General features: G+C 41.7%; 1 protein-coding gene across 1 annotated transcript in view; it reads right to left on the minus strand.

Moving 5' to 3' along the window:
- The window catches only part of FBXL17 (F-box and leucine rich repeat protein 17), a 933,678-nt gene that overhangs the window by 898,554 nt on the left and 12,127 nt on the right, over positions 1-22,997 (minus strand). The window contains exons 3-4 of the mRNA XM_040343157.1: positions 17,018-17,275; positions 3,614-3,745 (exon numbers count right to left, since the gene is read on the minus strand). Of these exons, the coding sequence (XP_040199091.1) occupies positions 3,614-3,745; positions 17,018-17,275 (390 nt within the window). The remainder of the gene's footprint in view (positions 1-3,613; positions 3,746-17,017; positions 17,276-22,997) is intronic.

The following is a 22,997-nucleotide window of genomic DNA, read 5'->3' on the forward strand; positions in this document are numbered from 1 at the left end:
CAACCGGCAACACCCTGGATACCTCAACCCATTCTGGGAAAAATCATCACCCCTAGCACCAAAGTCAAAAGTCTCGGAGTCATCTTTGACACCTACATGACAATGGATGCACAAATAGGGTCAGTAGTCAGCGGATCCCATCATCTACTGCACCTACTACGCAGACTTATTCCATTTATCCCCAAAGAAGACATAGCAGTCGTGGTGGGAAGAATTGTCAACTCCAGACTTGACTATGCAAATGCCCTTTACCTAGGACTCCCAAAGTAGCAAATCACTCGCCTGCAGGTCATTCAGAATACGGCCGCGTGTCTTGTGACTGGGAAAAAGCCTTGGGAATCTATCTCCCCCGCACTGAGAAGACTCCACTGGCTGGCAGTGAAAGAGAGAATCACCTTCAAAGCTCTCTGTCTGACGCATAAATGTATTCTGGGAAATTCTCCCAAATATCTATGCGAAAAATTAAAGGCTTATAACCCCAATGGCACGCTGCGAACCTCCAACCAAAATCTACTCCAAATCCCTAAAACCAGATACAAGTCCAAAGGAGAAAGAAGATTTGCTGTCCAAGGCCCTCGTCTTTGGAACACTTTACCAACCGCCATTCGTTTGGAGGAGAACCACTTGGCCTTTAGGAGAAAGATCAAAACCCATCTCTTTTGAGGTCAAAGGAGAAATGGTCAACAAGCGCCCAGAGGTGATTCGGTTCGCATGTGTAGCGCTATATACATTTTTCACTCACTCACTCAAAAAGCCCAGTGTAGGGAGGCCACATATATGTGTTATGCTGGTGTCAAGGGGTTAAAATATAGTCTTAAAGCGGGGGTTCACCCAAAAAAATAATTCTAACATTACATTGAGCCAAGTTGTGATAATGACATTATGCTGACCTTTTTAATTTTATTGCCGTACATACCGTTTTATCTATAGTTTCACGGCGGCTTCCAGGCATGTAATCTGCGGGACTGGGCTTTCCTATTCACATGCTAATTGATTGACATGCTTTCGACCGGCGCATACAGCGCGTCACGAGTTGCCGAAAGAAGTCGAACGACGGTGCGCAGGCGCCGTATAGAGCCGACTCGCAGTCCGGCCCAGTCCAGCAAATTACATACCGGGAAGCCGCTGTGAAAATATAGATAAAACGGTATGTACGGCAATGAAGTAAAAAGGTCAGCATAATGTCATTATCACAACTAAGCTTAATGTAATGTTAGAATTTTTTTTTTGGGTGAACCCCAGCTTTAACAAAAAACAATGCAAAAGGCAATTAAAGTATTCTAAAAGCGACAGAATCAAAACAATAGTTAATTTTGTATTTATTTACCATTCAGACAAAACTAGGAGATGATTTATGAACAACTGCACACTAATACAACATGGTTCTATTTATTAAAATTAAATGTATAGGGTGCTGAACAACTATTTTTGAAATGCTAGCAGAGTAAATCAAGACAAGGTTATATAATGCAAAGAAAAGTTGAGTTCCATTTTTGTTTTTAAGAAGCTTACTGTCTGTCAAAATTAAGTACAGAAAGTACATTGCAGAAAAAAGTTTCAAGCAGTAACTAGGCAGAACGCAGTTAAGAAAAATCATTTGAGCAGTAGCGAGTGACGGCAGTTCATAAAGCAGAACATGTTACATTGAAACCCACACCAAAAGCTGTGACTTTGATTTACAGCTTAGAATTAGACCTGACTGCATGTATCGTCCTGAAAAGCAATCAATGTTGAGGAAGGGATCTGTGAATATGCAATTGATTAATTGCTTCAACAAGGAATACTCAAAGGTATTTTTCTTAACCCCCATCAAAAACATAACCATTATGGCACCAGTACATTTCAATCGTTTATTTATTGTGGAAAGCGAATCGTTGGTTTAAGAACCCATTTTATAATTGAAAGGTTTGTTTTTCTACATAGAAACAGTTAGTCAGGCTGAAAAAGATACAAGTCTAAAACATTTTTAAAAATAAAGCCAAAAAACCTTAAAAACCTTGTTGCTCCAACAAGGGAAAAATGTCCTTGCTGATCCCCCAAGACAACATGATATTCCCTGAATCAACAAGCTCTGGTGTTATGACCTGTACATGTCATTATCCAACTATATGTGCATACAGGAATACATACAGCTCTTTTTGAAGTAATAAACTGAAGTGACCATAACTAGTTTCTGAGTGAGTGTACTGCAAATGTCCCTCGTTCTTATTGAAACAAGCCCTTTCTGTATGTGGAGGTCAAATCTTATTTCCTCCAGGATGTATAGAGTTCTGCCTTATCTTTTGTGCTGACCTTTAAGTGGTTGTAAACCCTTACAATTCACATTATCCTACAGGTAAGCTTATAATAAGGCTTGTATGCCCTGTATCTGCATGTGCTAATGTCATCGGTACATGCGCACTGAAGCAAAGGCACGTACGTGTCGTTGCTTCAGTGAGTGTGCCATTACCGGCAGATCCTGCCCGCATGTGCGGGAGTGACGTCATTGCGGCTCCGGCCAATCACAATGCCAGAGCTGTGATACCCGGAAGTAAATCGAGAAGCAATGTTGTTGGCCGTAGCTGTTTACAAGCACCGCAGTGGGGGATTCGATCTCAGGCGAGTATTACATAATTAGCTAGTATGCTATGCATACTAGATCATTATGCCTTTGTCTTGCAGGTCTCTCTTTTCGACGTGGATTTAGAACCACTTTAAAGTGAATAACAAACACCCAATTTACTACAAGGACCACTTATGAATTTCACATGGTGATCATACCCCCCTATAAATCATCTATTCTATTCAGCCCATACCTCTTACAACACAAAGTATTCTGCTTGCATTATAAACTGCAGCCTGGCATTGCATTCTACTATTAATTCAACGATCTACCAGAACAGACAGAACCTTTTCAACCACCGGTTCCCCCTGTAGTACTCCTAGAATGTATGATGTATAAAAATAAATAAAAAATTGTCAATATTAAATGTGCCACCCAATTGGGCATATAATTTGTTATATATACATATTGTTTCTCTAACCATTTTCTATGTATGTTATGTTTTGTTCACATGCTGCCATCTAGTGACCTTTTGTGGTAATGCCTCTGTATTTCTTTGTCTGATCTATGACACACTATCTTTCTGTGTAATGCTCCACCCTTCTTGCTGAGTTTGTACTTCCTTTCTAATGGAGAAAAGCTAAAGGCCACATGCAACATGGGCACATGTATTCTGCATAAGTAAGCTTCAGCCAGTATCATCTTTTGACTGCACAATACTACAACCTGTTCATCTGCTGTAACCTGTCATCTGATGTATTCTGATGTTTTGGATTAAAGCAACTTCTGTGAATGGAATCGGTATTAGCGAGTTCAAGCTATCTGGTAAAGATTGTCCTCAGTGATTATATCTGCTTATACAGGCCAGGCATAGAGGTTTCACAGGGGATAAATCGCTTCACAACAATCGGAGTCAGAATATTAAACCTCATTTGTTGTATAGATGTACAGTAAAATAGTGCACAGAGGTCTGCTTGTAAGTAGGAGACATGTAAGGATATCACTACATACCTTGGTGCCACCTGAATAAAAACGGATTACCAAACACTGAGAATATAAAAATGCACTTACTAATTTGTTTTCTTGCATGTAAATTTTCTGTAGCTTTGGACAACCTTTAGCTATTACGACCATTCCTTCATCGGAGATTTTGTAGCACTGTCCAAAATGTATATCTCTCAAATCTTTGCATCTGGAGCCCAGCTGTAAACAAGTTTTAGAAATGAGAACCGAATCAAGCAGCAAAATACAAAGACCACTGATAAACAGAAACAGGTTACCACAAATTAAACTTTGTGTGCCTAACACTCAAAAGTGTGTGGGTATTAAGGACTTTAAAAAAAGAACGTACTAAATTGACCCCATTCCAGGACTTTACTACAAAACTTTCAATACCACAATCTGATTTTCTACCATTTAATGCTAGACTGGTGGTCTGCCTCCGCAAATACTCACTTACAGATCCAACAACCCCCGAGTCAGTATGGTCCTTTATGACAGCCAATTCACCCCATGGAAAAAAGGGAATCACTCTCTTTTGTAATCAAAAATGGTCAACCCCCCCCCCCCCCCCTTTACTTATGTGGTTAGAAGAGCTTGAACTATGCCTTACCCACACACAGTGGCAAAAAAAGCCATTTAACTTAAATACTCGTGCTCCAAAATTGCCCAAAAAATGCACTTAAAGCGGGAGTTCACCCGAAAAAATTGTTTTAACATTAGATTGATGCTCATTTTGTCAAGGGGAATCTGGTACTTTTTTGTAAAATCGAAGCAGTACTTACCGTTTTAGAGAGCGATCTTTTCCGCCGCTTCCGGGTATGGTCTTCGGGACTGGGCATTCCTATTTGATTGACAGGCTTCCGACGGTCGCATACATCGCGTCACGAGTAGCCGAAAGAAGCCGAACGACGGTGCGGCTCTATACGGCGTCTGCGCACCGACGTTTGGCTACTTTCGGAAAATTGTGACGCGATAGATACGACCGTCGGAAGCCTGTCAATCAAGTAGGAATGCCCAGTCCCGCAGCCCATACCCGGAAGCGGCGGAGAAGATGCATCTCTAAAACGGTAAGTACTGCTTCGATTTAAAAAAAAACACCCGATTCCCCTTTACAAAACCAGCCTCAATCTAATGTTAAAAAAGTTTTTTGGGTGAACCTCCACTTTAAGATGGTATCTGACCCCATATTCTGTCGCCCAATTTTCAAACTGTTGTGAAAACCTATGTTGGAGAGGGTGCGGACAAGTGGGGACATTGAAACATATGTTATGGTCATGCCTAAACATTAGAAGTTTTTGAAATGCTGTTTTCAACCTAATTTCTGCACTTACAGGCATAATTACTACAGCAAATGTAGCACTGGCCCTCTTAAGTGTTCATGCAGATACATACATTCCCACCTATGTTCAGACATATTATCTTAACCACTTCAATACCGGCCAATAGACATATGACGTCCACAGATGGGATCTCCCAAATGACGTCCTGGGCTTTGCCGGGGGATATCTGAATGATGCCTGCAGCTAGAGGCATCATTCAGATATCCATGTCTTCAAGCAGCAATTCTGCGCACCATAAGAATGATCGGTTCCGCCGCTTCATCGTTCTTATAGGCAGCGGGAGGGGACATCCCCCCTCCCGCCACCATCCGGTGCTTCTCCGGGCTCTCCCGTGCCACCGGGGGCCCGGAGAAGAAATCGTCCGGCGCAGGTAGGAAGCATAGAGATGACTGGTGACCAGATGGTCACCAGTCATCGCTATGACCTTAGGAAAACCCGGGCGTGATGACGTCACACCCGGGTACCCGTAAGTAAACAAAGCCGGGATTGCGGCTAGTGAGCAACACAGATCATGAGATCGATTAATTTTTTTTTCACCGATCTCATGCTTTTCAGCCTGGAGGAGAGATGCAAAGTCTTATTGACCCCGCATCTCTCCATAAAGGAGGACCTGTCACACACATTTCCTATTACAAGGGATGTTTACATTCCTTGTAATAGGAATAAAAGTGATTAAAAAAAAGTGTTAAAACATAAATAAATAAAGGGGGGGAAAAAAAAACAATAAAAAAAAAAAAAAAAAAAAAAATTAAAAAAACGCCCCTGTCCCCAGTAGCTCGCGCGCAGAAGCGAACGCACACGCAAGTCCCGCCGACATATGTAAACGCTGTTTAAACCACATATGCGAGGTATCGCCACGTGCGTTAGCGTGCCAGCAACAATTCTAGCACTAAATCTCCTCTGTAAATCAAAACTGGTAACCTGTAAACATTTTCAAAGCATTGCCTATGGAGATTTTTAAGTTCCGAAGTTTGGTGCCATTCCATGAGTGTGAGCAATTTTAAAGCGTGACATGTTAGGTATCTATTTACTAGGTGTAACATAATCTTTCATATTTTACAAAAAATTGGGCTAACTTTACTGTTCTGTTATTTTTTTAATTCATGAAACTATTTCTTTAAAAAAAAAAAGGCTTTTGAAAAATGTTTGTGCAAATACCGTGCAAGATAAATCGTTGCAATGACCGTCGTTTTGTTCCCTAGGGTGTCTGCTAAAAAAACATATATAATGTTTGGGGGTTCTGCGTAATTTTCTAGCAAAAGAAATGATTTGTACATGTAGGAGAGAAGTGCCAGAATAGGCCCGGTTTTGAGGTGTGTATAAAAGCCCTGTATTAAAGTGGTTAAATATTCTCTTGGCAGCACACATTTTAATAGCCAGGAAATGGAAGTCACCATATGAACCAAACATCTCTGAACTCAAGCAATATATGGACATACTAGATTAGGAACAAGGGAGTAGTATATAGAGATAACAAATCTGCCAAAACATGGGCACTTTGGCAACAGCTCAAAATATTGTGTCATATGATCTGCAGATACTGTTTGCCACAACCCTAATGCCACTATATTCTTTATTTTTATTTATTTTTTGTCAAAAATATTTTATTGAGTACAAAGGTGTAATACACATTACAGGGAATACATTAAATACATTGAAAATAGAGAAGCTCAAATATTCTTATTCCAATATGTAAATATACAAAGTAAATATTTGTGGACAAAGCATGGTATACTATTTAGTCACTAATGACTTTAAGATTATTAAGTTTAGAGGTTTTATGTAATTATTAGTAACTACTGACATATATAATGTCCTCTGTGAAGCAAAGTTATTAACAATACAAAGGGAGCTTCAAAATCATAATAGTAAAATAGAAAAAAGAAATTAATAACGAGAACTAGAAGAACATAAAATGGAGAAAAAAAAAGAGAGTACTGGAACCTTAAGGGGGGTCCGCGTGGTGGAGCCAAGAGCCACCGCTCCAATCCAAGAGATGTTGAACAATGGCATTTATAACAAACTGATTCAGCTACCATGGCAGTAGTACTCTATTGTCCAAGGTTGGCATAATATATGCAATCCAGGGCTGCCACATCCTCTCGAACTTGGGGATCATGTCCAATTCGATAGCAGACATCTTGGCTTGGGTCATGGTATAATTCATCTTAGCTATAAGCTTAATGCAAGACCAATTTAGGTGATTTCCAAGATTTTGCTAGTGTCTGTTTGGCTGCTGTGAAGAGTTGCACCAGCAATTTGAATTGAGTATGTGAAATAGAGTCTGGTTTTAAGTTGAGTAGTGCCATTGCAGGATCAGGAAGGATTGTTTTCCCTAGTAATTTGGTTACAATTTTAAATATACCTTTCCAAAATGTTTGTGCTTTAGGACATGACCACCAAATATGAAGATATGTGCCCAAATCTGTACACCCTCGAAAACATTGTGGCGAATAGTTCTGCACATATTTGGCTACCCTGGCTGGTATCAGGTGCCACCTAGTCAGTAGCTTGTAGTTGGCTTCACTAGCCATTATGTTGGGGGAAGCGGTTTTAGTTGTTGACCATATTTGGTTCCATTCTGAAATCTCTAGTGTACGTTCAAAGTCCTGCTCCCACTTCCCAACATAAGATGGTTTATCTCTACAGGCATGGATCAGCATATGCGAATATATAGTGGATATTGCACCTCTGGCATTGGGTTCTTTTTGACATATGTCTTCGAAACTGGACAGTTGTGTCAGTGAAGTTGTAGTGTTTAATAGAGGTGTAAAAAAGTTTTTAATTTGTAAATATCTAAACAACTCTGATTGCGGAAGACCATATTTTTCACATAGGGATGGAAAGGGGATAAATGACGAGGCATACAAAAATTTGTACATATATAAGACACCCCTGGATGCCCATTCTTTAAAGGATTTAGGGAATATTCATGCAGGATAGAAAGCTGGGTATTTATAAAATGATAGTAAAGGGTTGTGTAGGGATTGAAGTGAATTATTTGTCTTGAATCTATCCCAAAGGGAAATTAAATGTTTAGTTATAGGGTTTCTTAGTTTTTTACGGTCTTTTGGTGACATCCATAATAAGTTAGATATTGGGAAAGTATCACACTCAATGGCTTCTATAGACACCCATAACAGGGTTTCTTGGTATGCCTGGTATTTATTAAGAGTAGCTACGTGTGCTGCTCTATAGTAATAGGTGAAATTAGGGCATCCTAAACCACCTCTAATTTTGGGGAGATAGAGTGTATGCGTTTGTATCCGTGGTTTGGAGGATCCCCATATACCGTATTTATCGGCGTATACCGCGCACTTTTTTGCCCTGAAAATCAGGGCAAAATCGTGGGTGCGCGATATACGCCGATATCCGCTTTCCCGCGCCGAGTTTGGAATACTGCGCCGACACCGGGCAGTCTCGGCTCCTTCCGCACTCACGTCCTGGACGTACAGGACGTCAGCGCGGGTAGCCGAGCATTGCCGACAATACACGAGTGTACTGCGCTCTGTATATGGTTGGCGCAGTATTCAAACTCGGCGCGGGAAACGAGCGGGGAGGACGCCGCAGAAGGACACCCGACCCGCCCAAGAGGACACCCGACCCGCCCAAGAGGACACCCGCTGAAGACGGACGCCGGACCCGCCGAAGAGGACACCCGAAGCCGCAGAAGGACGCCGGACCCGACGAGGCCGCCGCGCAAGACACCAAAACTGCAAGTACAAAAAAAACAAAAAAAATTTTTCCACAGGACTGGGGGCCACTTTAGGGGTGCGCGGTATACGCGGGAGCGCGTTATACCGTGATAAATACGGTAAATGACAGTGATTTTCTTTGTATTATTCGCAGATAATAAGCTGGAATGGAAATTGGTAAGACTCTAAATAAATATAAAAGTTTCGGCAATAATGTCATTTTGACAGCGTTTAATCGTCGAAACCACGATAGCGGGAGATGGGACCATGATTTCATCAGATTTGATAACCGTTTCAGAATTGGGGGATAATTAAGTGAGAATAAGTCCAATAAGGATGATGCGAGATGTATCCCTAAATATGGAATTGATTTGCTATTCCATGTGAAAGGGAGGCCAATTTTTGCAGATCTCAATTCCAATTCAGAAAGGCATATGTTTAGCGCTAAACATTTTTTAGGATTTATGGATAGACCAGTAGATTCTGCAAATTTACTGAGTATGGGGACGAGATTTGGGCCAGATACTTGGGGTGATGAAAGAAATAAGAGGATATCATCCGCAAATAGACAAAGTTTGTGCTGATATCCACCAAGTTCAATACCAGTTATAGTGGGATCAGATCTAATCTTTTGTGCCAATGGTTCAATGAGTAGGGCAAATAATGAGGGGGATAAAGGACATCCTTGACGCGTGCCTCTCTCTATGATAAAGGGGTCTGATTTATATCCTGCATACTTAACGTGTGCTTTAGGTTTGTTGTATAAAGCCATAACCCAGTTGGTGAAGTTAGGGCCGAAGCCCCATTTCTGCAGGGTATAATTCAGGTAGGGCCATGAGACAGAGTCAAAGGCTTTTTTAATATCCAATGAGAGGAAGCAGGTTGGGATTCTGCGCGTCTTAGCAATATGAGCCAAGAGGACTGCTCTGCAAACGTTGTCCCCCGCTTGGCGTAAGGGCATGAAGCCGACCTGGTCCTTGGGTATGAGAGTGCCGAATGCCACTATATTCTTAATAAACCTCTCCGCTTTTCCCATTTCCACATTACATGTGTGTTATAAGTTATGCTACAGATTTCTTGCTCCAGGGCTTTTACCCTTGCAACTTTTAAATCTCTAATAAAAATCTCTCTAAAAAAAAAAAAAAAAAAAAAAAGAAGTCAGAAGAAGATTATAAAGTGGTTGTAAACCCCTATATATACCAGCAGTTGCTGGCCTTAGATGATGCAAAGATGAAAGAAATCCTCCTATATAGGTTGTACCTGTTAATCTGCAGCCCTTTCTCCTCTTCTCCTGCAGCTATATAAAGTCAAAAACGTATACAGCTTGTCTGAGCTTTCAAAAGGGGGAGGGGGCGATGTTACACTCTGCAGAGCTCAGTGAGAGCTGATTGGGGGAAGGGACACACCCTCTTCACACAGAAACAGAGCTTAGGTTGTGCTAAAGCCCCCTCCCAGTCAAAATTGTTCATCTTTTGTTGTCAGGAAAACTTGTCAGAAGCGACTCAAAAGATAGAGGAAGGAGGCAGCATATGTTTTTTTTTTTCATATTTAATGTTAGAGGTTTACAACCACTTTACCTTTAAGCCTCCTCAAACTAATTAGACTTTAAAATCAGCTAAAAAGAAAGCTAGGTAATAAGGGCGATGAATATTTGTGAAACCCAACAGCTGAAAGATTAAAATAACTTGCTGAATCTATCCAAGGGCAATAATCTAAAGGTAAAGAAATGTCACATGTTACAGAAAACCAGTCATGACTGAGCTAATGCAATAGTTTGAACATTACTGCAAATATATATATATATATATATATATATATATATATATATATATATATATATATATATATATATATATAGTGTGAGGGCGGGACCCTGTGCTATGGGAAAGATTGCTGGTTTACGCCATATGTTGGTGAGAAAGACACACTAATTACACAGCTGTGTGTTCAGCTATTTAGTTCCGACCTGACATGGCTCAGGGCCCCACCCTACAGACAGCAAGTCTGTCCCGGGAATCAGGTGGATTCCAAATCCCTCTGAGTGGAGTCAGGGGATGTGTGGATGTCTGCAAGAGGCAGATGTCATTTGGAGTAAGCAAGGTTTGAGCTTGTCTCTAGGAAACTGTTTGGTTCTGAGGAACATATCCATGGCCTAAGCTAAAGGCCTGAAAGAGCCGGATAACAAGTATGGAAGCCAGGAGGCTAAACTGTTGATTTGTCAAGATCCAGGAATGGTGGAACCCCCTGCGTGGGCAGCTGTTGTATTTGTGAACTTTTATACTTGTAAATAAAAGTGGGCTACCAGGCCCTTAAAAACTCAGTTCTGGATTGGCGTACTCACTGGAAAACGCATCTATCGCTGGAGTCTAATAACCCCAATCTTACAATATATATATATATATATATATATATATATATATATATATATATATATTTTTAAATATATTGTTATTTTTATTTCAGGTTTATGAAAAGGTGCATCCAAATATCCAAGGATATTGTGAAGCATACACATAAGAACATCTCCATTCACCATATGATGTGGAGAATACAAACTATTACATTTTAAATCTGATCATCATGAGCGTTTTTGACCTTTCTAGTTCTAGGGATGTGACCATAATGGTTAACAGTGAGCGGCTTTCCACAGGTGGTGGATTGAGTGTACACTTTATGTTACAGCACATTTGGTGGTAGATTAAGACAATATATGGATAAGAACTTTAATTTGATCTGCACAAATTAAAATTTTTGGCATTATTTTGATCATTGGAGTATGTTATATAAAATAAGGTATACACAGATTATTTTTGTTCATTAGCATTTATCGTTTTTCATACAAATTTTGGGTAGCTGCTTTTTCACCTATAGTTCTTCTTAAATGCACAATGTTTATTGAGCAAGGAGGGGGAAGAACAGAGAGCTGTGACTGACAGTCAACAGCTCTCTGCTCAAGGAGCTGTGAAAACCGAGCGATCGGTGGGGTTCGATTGCTCGGTTCTCAGTGTGGAGGCACGGGGGACAGATTCAGAATCCACCTAGGCAAGTATGATTTGAGGGGGGATCCTTTACTTCTCTTTTAAACCCACCTATCCTTTACACCCAAGAAAGAGCTGCTTCTGTTTGATCGGAAAATGTCATGGTGCTGCACATGTGATCAGTTATGAAACCAGACATTTGATGTTTGACCGTTTGGCTGAGCACACAAGCAAATAACAGTTAGCAATCCCGGCATACCAGGAAAGTAATTTTATTTTTATTTTTTTAACCATAAAATAAATGGGTTTAGTTCCACTTTATGTTTTATTGCTGTTGAGGGGCTTTGGGCTTCAGCAGAATGTTGGCCTCCAGTAAGAAGAATCAGGAGCAGGGCTGGAGGCAATTTACAGTACAGCACACACCAATTTTGGTAGCATAATAATTAATGTATGTTGCTAAAAGGACATTATTTATCAAATTGTTATTAGCAACGTTCCGCTTTAAAAATTATTTAATATTGAATAATTAGATAGGCACTACCATGATTGGTTCTTCTTAACCTCTTGACCACCGCCCCATGTCAAAAAGACGTCCTCTTTTTAAAGTTGAATATCTCGATAACGGCAGCAGCTGCTGCCACAACCGAGATATTCATCTTTTCAGGGGGCGGTGGTGTACACGATAACGGCTGTCTCCGCGGCGGATTCGCCGCGAGATCGCCGTTATCGGTGGCGGGAGAGGGGGCCCCCCCCCTCCCGCCGCTCTCCCGCGCCCTCCGCCGCTTACCGGAGCCGTCGGTAGCGGCGGAGGGGATCGGATGTGTCCGGCAGCTGAGCGGGGACGGGACTGAAGGAGAAATCTCCTTCACCCGTCCTCATAGCTCTGCTGGGCGGAAGTGACGTCAAAACGTCAGTCCCGCCCAGCCTCTTAAAGAAACATTTTTTTTTTTGTCATTTGAAAAAATGACATTTTTTTTTTTTTTTTTTTTTTTTGCATTTAAGTCTAATTATGAGATCTGAGGTCTTTTTGACCCCAGATCTCATATTTAAGAGGACCTGTCATGCTTTTTTCTATTACAAGGGATGTTTACATTCCTTGTAATAGGAATAAAAGTGATCAATTTTTTTTTTTTTTTTTTTTCAGTGTAAAAAATTATAAAACTAAATAAAAATAAATAAGAAAACCAAAAAAAAATTTTTTAAAGCGCCCCGTCCCGACGAGCTCGCGCGCAGAAGCAAACGCATACGCGAGTAGCGCCCGCATATAAAAACGGTATTCAAACCACACAAGTGAGGTATCGCCGCGATCGTTAGAGAGAGCAATAATTCTAGCCCTAGACCTACTCTGCAACTCAAAAAATGCAACCTGTAGAATTTTTTAAACGTCGCCTATCGAGATTTTTAAGGGTAAAAGTTTGACGCCATGCCACGAGCGGGCGCAATTTTTAAGCGTGACATGTTGGGTATCATTTTACTCGGCGTAACATTATCTTTCACAATATATAAAAAAATTGGGCAAAATGTATTGTTGTCTTATTTTTTAATTCAAAAAAGTGATTTTTATCCAAAAAAAGTGCGCTTGTAAGACCGCTGCGCAAATACGGTGTGACAAAAAGTATTGCAATGACTGCCATTTTATTCCCTAGGATGTCTGCTAAAAAAAAAATATATAATGTTTGGGGGTTCTGATTAATTTTCTAGCAAAAAAATTGTGATTTTCACATAAAGGAGAGAAGTGCCAGAATTCACCTGGTGGGCAAGTGGTTAAAGTGGCATTTAACCCAAAACATATTACGAAGGAGCTTACCAATCAGAGTTTTCTTTTCTAAGGCCACTTTCACACTGAGGCGCTTCTAAACTGCCAGTAAAAACACGGAGCGCTTTTGAAGAGCTTTCCATTCATTTTAATGGAGAGGGGAGTTTTTCACAGCCCTGCCTGCACACTGCCCCAGTGTGAAAGCATTCATTGATTTTAATGGAAATAGGTTTTGGTGAGCTTTTTTGGCGCTGTTTTTAGCATGAAAGCGCCTGAAAAAGGTCTTAGGCTTTTTCCCCTCCGTTTTCAACCTGGTGATCTGACCAGTAACATCCCTCCTGTATTAGAGTGCTTCCACTCTGGATAGCAGTACTGACAGTTTGGTGGGAGGGGAGTCTTGGATGTACTAGTACATTTAAAAACACTAACAAATTGAAGCCAAACTCCAGCTAATATTTTCTAAGCGGTTACAGCAAACATATTTTTCTTTTTGGGATAAAAGGTTTTACATGAAATTAAAGCGGATCATTGTAAGCAGCCCTGCTAGTGTTAATTGGTTTGTCTCATCTCTGCAACTGATGCATTCTGCTTGAGAGCAGGGGAGGGCTGGCAGGGGGGGCAGGGTGGAAATCTCCCCCCGGGCTGGTGACACCATGCACAGCCACCGGCCGCCACTACCAAATGCTGTTTTTGCAGAGCAGGAATATGCCTGCTGGAGCTCTGTTAACACAGGTCACGGCTGCTGCTCACCGCCCACTGTGCAGCCGTGCCTGTGTCAGCTCCGAGGTAGATGGCTGCAGAGCTGAGCTATGTCTCATCTCACACATAGCTCAGCCTCAGTGCACACCAGAGCTGACATCCCCTTCTCTCTCTGCAGAGACACGAAGAGAGATAGAGCTCATCTGCTCCTCCTCCTTCTGAGTCTGCCCTGCCCACACTCGCCGGGCATGTGTGGGCACTGGACAGGAAGTTTGAACCCAAAAAAGCATCAGACAGCCTGCCTGCGCCTCAGCCTCCATCCTGGTAAGCTCACCCTCTCTAGTTTCTCCTGCCTCCCAGTGTATAAAAAGGGGTGCTCTGTGGACTTTGTTAAAGGAGAGGGGAGCAGGCTTTGGTGAGCAGAGACCCTCTTTACACAATAGTCCACAGCATGCACCCTTAAATCAAGTTTCCCAGAACACCCCTTGCAGCGGACTCTGGTGTAAGGGGAGGCCTCTGTGCGGACTCTGGTGTAAGGGGAGGCCTCTGTGCGGACTCTTGTGTAAGGGGAGGCCTCTGTGCGGACTCTTGTGTAAGGGGAGGCCTCTGTGCGGACTCTTGTGTAAGGGGAGGCCTCTGTGCGGACTCTTGTGTAAGGGGAGGCCTCTGTGCGGACTCTTGTGTAAGGGGAGGCCTCTGTGCGGACTCTTGTGTAAGGGGAGGCCTCTGTGCGGACTCTTGTGTAAGGGGAGGCCTCTGTGCGGACTCTTGTGTAAGGGGAGGCCTCTGTGCGGACTCTTGTGTAAGGGGAGGCCTCTGTGCGGACTCTTGTGATCATGAAAAATCTTAGACTGTTTTCCTCGATCCATCACTTTTCCACGCTCTATGGGCCACTTGACTGGACTTGCCCCCCAGGCCTAAGGCTGCCAGCCCTCCCCTGCTTGAGAGCTTGTCTTTTTGAAAAAAACAACAGACTTACTGCCTTCATCACCAGATAAAAATTATAGAAAGCAAGCTTAAAAAAAGAAGAAGACAAATGCAGCCATCACATCTAAGAAATGGTATGCTGCAATATAATGATATGTTTGCTTTTAAAAACACTTTAAAAGTATAAGTAAGCCAAAAATCTACCTTTTAGTATGTTTGGCACTATATCTCGACATACAATGTTTTCTTAAGCTATTTTTTTTTTTTTTTTTTTTACTTTTGCAAAATACCTTACTGGGAGATCCTGACAGTAACAGCACTTCCTGCATCATGGCAGCATTAAAAACCTGTTGTGTAAGCTCCTAGCCATAGGATGACTAGGAGTCAGGTTTATTAGATAGGCAACCCCGAATACACCTGGGTGAAGCTTCACTAGCAGGGAAGTAACTTCTGTACTACTGTTATAAAAAAAAAAAAAAAGGGAAGAAGAACTATGGGCAAATTTACTAGATATGATAAAGTCTGTCGCTGGCTGGCATTAACTGTTATCTAGCATCTCCAGGTTTTATCATCAGTTTATAGGGCCAAAAGATCCATTATCTTTTACTGTCTTTAATCGGCCAAATGTGGCCGTTACAGCTTTCATTCACATCGTTTCAAAAATGTTAAAAACAGCTTTTTACTAGAGCTATGCTTCAATTTATTTGTCTCTTAAAGTAGTTGTAAACTTCAGACATGAAATATGAACAAAGCATATCACTCTATAGTGTGACAGAGTAGGGAGCCCCAGCTCAGTTCCTGAGTGAAGGCCCCGCCCTTTCCTACAATTGGCTGTCAGAGCTTTCGTCACTGAGCTCTGCAGTGTGCGACTTCAGCTCTCCTCCCCCTTTTTTCTAAACTTTCAGAGAAGCCTAAAAATGTAGCACTTTGAATGCATGTAGAGAAGAGTGCTGCAGATGGACAGGTAAAACTTGTGTAAGAGGATTTGTTTAACCCTTTCATGACTAAGCCTATTTCTGACATTTGGCGTTTACTTAGAACCCCCAAACATACACAATATATATATATATATATATATATATATATATATATATATATATATATATATATATATATATATATATATATATATATATATATATATATATAAAATGTTTGGGGGTTTGAAGTAGTTTTCTAGCAAAAAATACGGATTTTAACTTGTAAACACCAAATGTCAGAAATAGGCTTAGTTATGAAAGGGCTAAACAAATCCTCTTACACAAGTTTTAGCTGTCTATTAAATACCACCAAAATATCACCAAAAGAAAGCTCTATTTGTGTGAAAAAATAAGGACAAAAGTTTCATATGGGTACAGTGTTGTATGACTGAGTAATTGTCATTTAAATTGTGAGAGCACCGAAAGCTGAAAATTGATCTGGTTAGGAAGGGGGTTTAAGTGCCCAGTGGTCAAGAGGTTAAGGGAGACTCAAAAGCATGCCGTGTTAATTCTACAGACAAACTGTATGACATATACAATTTCTTTATTTTGCCCATTGCTCCACTGTTAATGCCACGACACCACGACAGTCTTCATCAATTCATGATGGTGCAAACTACAAGAAGTCCATGTTTCCTGTCAATTTAAAAAGTTAGTTTGAGCCAGCTTGGCTGAAATGAATGCCTTTTTGCTGCTTTACCATGTCGGTCATGTGGCATCTCCGCCATTCAGGAAGTGTCTTATATTTCTATCAACAAGAATTATATGATGGGCCGATGTGGAGCTCCACCTTCACTGTATACTGTAGCTCAGCAATTAGAAAGGGCATGAATGCCTGAAGTTGCTGTATGATTCTCTGATGAAGGCTATGCTCACTTTCTTGCAATCCACAACATGTCCTTTTGACAGAAGCAATCAAACAATCAACTTCTGTCATTCGAAGAGGACTACTCAGTAGGACCAGCCAATTGTCGGCGTATGTACAGGTTAACCCAATATGCCCAAGGAGTGTGTGAAAAGTTGTGTAGAAAATATAAGTCAGCAATATGCTTATTGTAAAAGATTTACAATGAAGGAATCAAATATTACTGATCGTACCTGGTTGAGTGCCATGTCTGTTAGCCGATCCTGATTTCCAACATGCACCTTTTTCAAGGAAGGACAATGTGTAGCCAAAGCAACAAGTGATGAGTCAGACAGCTGTTTACACCGGTAGGCAGTGTATTTCACCAGACCTGAGCAATTCATCGCCAGTTTGCAGATGCCAGCATCTGTCACATTCAGACAGTCTGAAATGTTAATTTCTGTTATATTCCAGCATCTAGAGGCAATCTTTTCTAATAAGATATCCTTCACCTGGAAAAATAAAAAAAAGATACATCAACCAACTGTCATATACATTACAATGACATACAGAATCACCACCATCTGCTTTGCTATGACGACATCAACAGACTAGGAGTTTTCCAATAGCATTATCATTATTTTACTAAATGTTTTGGCTGAGTTGGTATGAAATAAATGACATTTAACCACTTAAGACCCGGACCAATATGCAGGTAAAGGACCAGGCCCCTTTTTGCGATTCGGCACTGCGTCGCTTTAACTGACAATTGGATCCCAAACAAAATTGGCTTCCTTTTTTCCCCACAAATAGAGCTTTCTTTTGGTGGTATTTGATCACCTCTGCGGTTTTTATTTTTTGCGCTATAAACAAAAACAGAGCGACAATTTTGAAAAAAAAAAAGAAATATTTTTTACTTTTTGCTATAATAAATATCCCAAAAATATATAAAAAAAAAGTTTGTTTTCCTCAGTTTAGGTCAATACGTATTCTACCTATTTTTGGTATAAAAAAAAATTGATTTGCGCAAAATTTATAGCGTTTACAAAATAGGGGATAGTTTTATTGCATTTTTATTTATAATTGTTTTTTTACTACTAATGGCGGCGATCAGTGATTTTTTTTTTTTTGTGACTGCGACATTATGGCGGACACATCGGACAATTTTTTTCACATTTTTGGGACCAAAAAGTGCTATAAAAATGCATTGTTTACTGTGAAAATGACAATTGCAGTTTGGGAGTTAACCACTAGGGGCGCTGAAGGGGTTAGGTGTGACCTCATATGTGTTTCTAACTGTAGGGGGCAGGGCTGGACGTGTGACGTCATTGATCGCCTTTCCCTTTATCATCAGGGAACAGACGATCAATGACAGCGCCACTGTGAAGAACAGGGAAGGTGTGTTTACACACACCTCTCCCTGCTCTTCAGCTCCTGTGACCGATCGCGGTACTCCGGCGGTGATTGGGTCCGCGGGTGCCGCGGTCACAAAACTTCGGACTGGGTCGCGGGCGGGCGCATGCGCGACCCACGGCTGGGCACTTAAAGAAGGACGTACAGGTACGTGATTGTGCCCAGCCGTGACATTCTGCTGACATATATTGGCATTAGGCGGTCCTTAAGTGGTTAAACCCCAACCGAAAATTTCCCCACTCAAAATAAACCTAGGGATAAACTATCGATATCCAATTTTTAATTTATTTTTGGCAGATTTAACAACTTGTTGGGAGTCATCAGCCCGCCTCTCCACCTCAGCCATTCAGAGGAAGCTTTGAATTTACTCATAGAATACAAAGTCGCCTATGAATGGCTGAGCACCCAGCTGTGAGATGGTAAGTCTCTGTTTCACAGTTCAAACCCAGCACTGTGGAGTTGATATACTACACTAAAGTGGGATACACACTATAAGAAAATTGGGCGAAAGTTTGTCAGATTTTTTTCATTGCTTCACAGCAAATTTTGTGCAACTAAGCTTTGACAGAAAAAAAAAAACTAGGAAGCCGATTGGTTTTAATACAGAGCTGCACCAGATTTTCACTCTCCAGTTTTAGTAAATTAACAAAGTTATCAGCTTGGTCCAAAAGAACGTTTCAATTCAAAGAAACCTGGAGATCAACTTTAATGTTATATTATACTTGATGAGTTCTTTTACTCAGACTTTTTTATTCATATGGCAAATTGAAAACGTAACATTAAATATAAAAGCACATCTAGCTAAAAGGGTCATACAGTAAAATTCTTATTACAATAGTTTTCTGGGATCCCAAGAAAGACTAAATCATCCACCATGCTTTACAGTAATCCTGGCTCTGCTTTTATTTATTGACCTATAATTCAGGCAAAACCGTGACAGCATCACATTATTTCACCCTTCAATCGATCTCCTTTTTAGTTTTTGGGAGCCAGCATCTCTCTCCAAAATAAATAAAACTACAAAAACATTTTTCACAAATTAAACTACATTTTCTTCCTTTCTATGAAAAAGAAAATCCGACTTAAACAAATCATTTGAAGGGTTTTTGCTAGCAGTTTGGGGGAAGCTTGCTTGTACAAAAGCCATTCTTAATTATACTTTACAAGCAGCAATTAACTGCATAAACACAATAAGCGACTGCGGAGACTCCTAAGTATCCTAAATGAGATCCAAAAAGATAAGTACATTATTTATTGGCATATAACACTCACTTTTTCACCCTGCAAATCGGTTGCAAATGGTGTTTGCGTGTTAAACACCGATACTGCAATTTGGGCTGCCTAGGAGAGAACGGGGAGGGGGCGGGACGAGCGCCATCAGATTACATACAGCAAAAATCTCCCATTTACTCAGCAGCCTCTGTGATAGGAAGTCTCGTCTTCTGGGCCGGCATTGGACCAGTGTTCTGATTATCATAGAAGCCGGTCCAGGAGGTGGGACTTTGTATTAAAGAGGCCGCTGAGTAAACAGGAGATTCTCACTGTATTTAATCTGACGGCGCTCATCCCACCCCCCTCCCCGAGATGGGCATTGATCATGCTACAGTCATGCTGTCACGAACAGGCGTCAAGCTTGAAGACCAGTAGCTATAGCAGTTGCAGGACAGGTATACAGGCAGTCACTTCTGGCAGATGACAGAAGCTCATCTGAGGTGCAGAGTCTAAGTACTAGCTGGTGTTCACCAGAGCTCCTGATGGTGGAGATGGATTTAGCTGCGTGCTAGCACCAGGTCGCAGTCCTCAGGTTTGCCCTACCAGGGTACGAGCAAGCCGGGGTCCAGTAGCGGATGAGCAGATAAGGGTTAAACAGCAGCGTGGTCAGTAAACAAGCCAAAAGTTCAGTAATGATTAGTTGCAGGTTGGCATCAGGAAGTAGAGTAGTCAGGGAACAAGCCAAGTGTCAATCAGGAGTGGTAGCAAAATACAGATGGCAGCATGGAAAACAAATAGCAAGGCACTGGCTAAGAAGGCATAATAACATGGCAAAAAGTAAGTGCAGAGACAAGGCTTTTATAGGAAGTTCATGGGAGGAGCACGGAGTTCAAGGTTCAACAGCAATCAAGACACAAGGCAGAGTTTTCCAATGGATTAGATAAGATCTGTCCAATAGATCAGGCAGGGAGCTGTCCAGCATCCCAGATAGCTCTGTGGGAAGAGTCAACGCCAGAAACATAGAAGAGGTCCCAGGTTCAAGCCCAGGTCCTTTAAGGCTGCAGGTGGGCATTGATCAAGCTGCACTGACACTTATTAATTTTAAATAAAGAACTTGGAAGAAAAAAAAAAATTCCTGAAACTTCCCTCTTAAAATGGTGTGTGTTATACGCCTATGCAACATCCATATATATTTCCATAAAACAAAAACGCAATGTACCCTTTTCAGTCAGTTGTAGTTACCATGTTTCCCGAAAAAAAGGCACGAGTCTTTTATTCATTTTGGCAACAAAAGACCCAGTAGTGATCATTTGTGGGGTAGGGCTTGTCACCATATTGCCTGGCTATGCGGGCAAGCGCAGTGAGACACGCGCACCTGGCTGTGAAGCTGCAAGCGGTCACAGCCGGATGCCTACAGTGATATTGCCAGCGCCGTGGACAGGCAGGGGAGAGAATGGAGGGTTTGGGTGGCCACGTTGCTGGATTGTGGGACAGGGGAGTGTCTTTTTGCGCACAGTTGTGGAATGGCGACAAACTACGGTACCTAAAAATCTCCATAGGTGACGCTATAAAAAAAAAAAATAACGGTTACCAGGTTAGAGAGTTACAGAGGAGGTCTAGTGCTAGAATAATTTTGCTTGCTCTTTACATGTAGGAGAGGGATGTCAGAATTGGCAAGTGGTTAAAAGCTGAACGCTGCTTAAATAAAAAACCATGGGGTCTTAAGCGGTTTTAGTCTTGGTGGTTTAGATAGAGAGGAATACTTAATATTTCTGCTTTCCTCGGGAGTTATTCTTCTTTTCTCCGAAGCAGCTCCAGTCCCAGAATGTTAGTGGGCTCTGCTGATCCTAAATTACCGGTACATGTGATGACGCCAACAAGGGAGTAGCCACACAAGTTATCTATCCAGAAAACATGGGAAGAGTAAAAAAGGCAGTATTTCTCTGCATTACATCTCACTCAACCCATAACAAAATGAGCATTCAACCACTGTCATACGGGAAGGTGTGTGTGTGTGTGTGTGGGGGGGGGGGGGATATTTTGATAAGCTCACTTAATTTAAGTTAAACAAATGGAGATTGGGACTTTGGATGAAACAGCGGGCTACTGGGGGTAAAAAATGAAATGAACCATTGAAAGTAGCATACATGTATTAAATAGATAAAATATCTACACAATAAAAGCAGGCAGCGGGTACAGTGACACATAAAATTTGTATTATGGATGTAATCTTGGTCATGCCAACACATAGCAATGAGTTGTTCAATTCAATCAAGTACTGGGGCGTCTGTATGCAGATGGCAACAGGCTGGATGCCTGGGGAGACGCCTAGGTAGCGTCCAGCACGTGCGTGAGGTTGCCATCCAACGTCAAGCTAGCTTGACAGTGCGGGAGGCGGAGCCTCAGCCGGGCGGCATGAAAGTCCGCCCTGAAGTGACACCGCACACACTGAAGGTGGATCATGGGGATGATGCCTTTGCGTCCTGCTAGTTGTTTGACTCTCTGCCACCTCAGCTCCCGGGACGGACAGTCTCTTGTCTAAATTTTTCACACACATCACTGAGTTTAATACTCTGATCATTATTTACTCTGTTATTTCAGATACCCCATTTCATCTGCCCCTGAGGAGTGTTTTTTATACACAAAACGCTGCGTCGGGCTTACAAAGATGTAGCTATATGCGCTAATGGGACTTTATTCCGATCAACCAATTTTATGACTCGTTTTCAGTTTATATTTTATGTTACAATTTTTGTTGTGTGCTGCTCAGCTCCTATGTTTTCACATTCATTGGATGAATTGAACAACTCATTGCTATGTGTTAACATTTGTATTATGGATGTTATCTTGGTCATGCATGTGTCACTGTACACGCTGCCCGCGCATGCGCAGCAGGGAACTGGGCAGTGAAGCCGCAGCGCTTCACTTCCCAATTCCCTCACCGAGGATGGCGGCGGGGGCAGCCGAAAGCCGAGCTACCGCTTGGCTTCGGCTGCCGTTGTCGGGGGCGACCTGGACAGGCAAGTGTCCATTTTTTAAAAGTCAGCAGCTGATGTATTTGTAGCTGCTGGCTTTTAATTTTTTTTTTTTTTCAGGTAAACCACTGCTTTAACCAACCATTTATCCATTTCAAAAGGTGTTTGATCCCCATTCAAGAGAAGGTGATGACCTTTGCATTAATTATTCCTCTTCAAACTAATTATCACTAACTCAAGAGAGGAGGTGCTATTGAGGGGAAATTAAAGCGGGGGTTCTCCATAAATAATTTTTTTTTTTTTTTCTAGCATGTCATTCAGCATAGTAGCGTGAGCTACAGTATGCCTTTATTTTATTTTTTTAGCGCCGTACTCACTGTTTAATCGGGTTGTAAAGTATCCGGGGAATGGGCGTTCCTATGCAAAGGGCTCGTGATTGACGGCCGGCTATGGCACGTCACGCTTCACGGAAATAGCCGAAATAGGTGTTTGCCCTTCACGGCGCCTGCGCAGTCAGCTCCGATGTCTGTGCGCAGGCGCCGTATAGCGCCGGGAAGAGCCGAGACCTACTCCGGCTATCTTCGGGGAGCGTGACGTGCCATAGCCGGCCGTCAATCAACTTGCCTCTGGATAG

Source organism: Rana temporaria, chromosome 1 (assembly GCF_905171775.1).
Source record: "Rana temporaria chromosome 1, aRanTem1.1, whole genome shotgun sequence".
NCBI classification, from domain to species: Eukaryota; Metazoa; Chordata; class Amphibia; order Anura; family Ranidae; genus Rana; species Rana temporaria.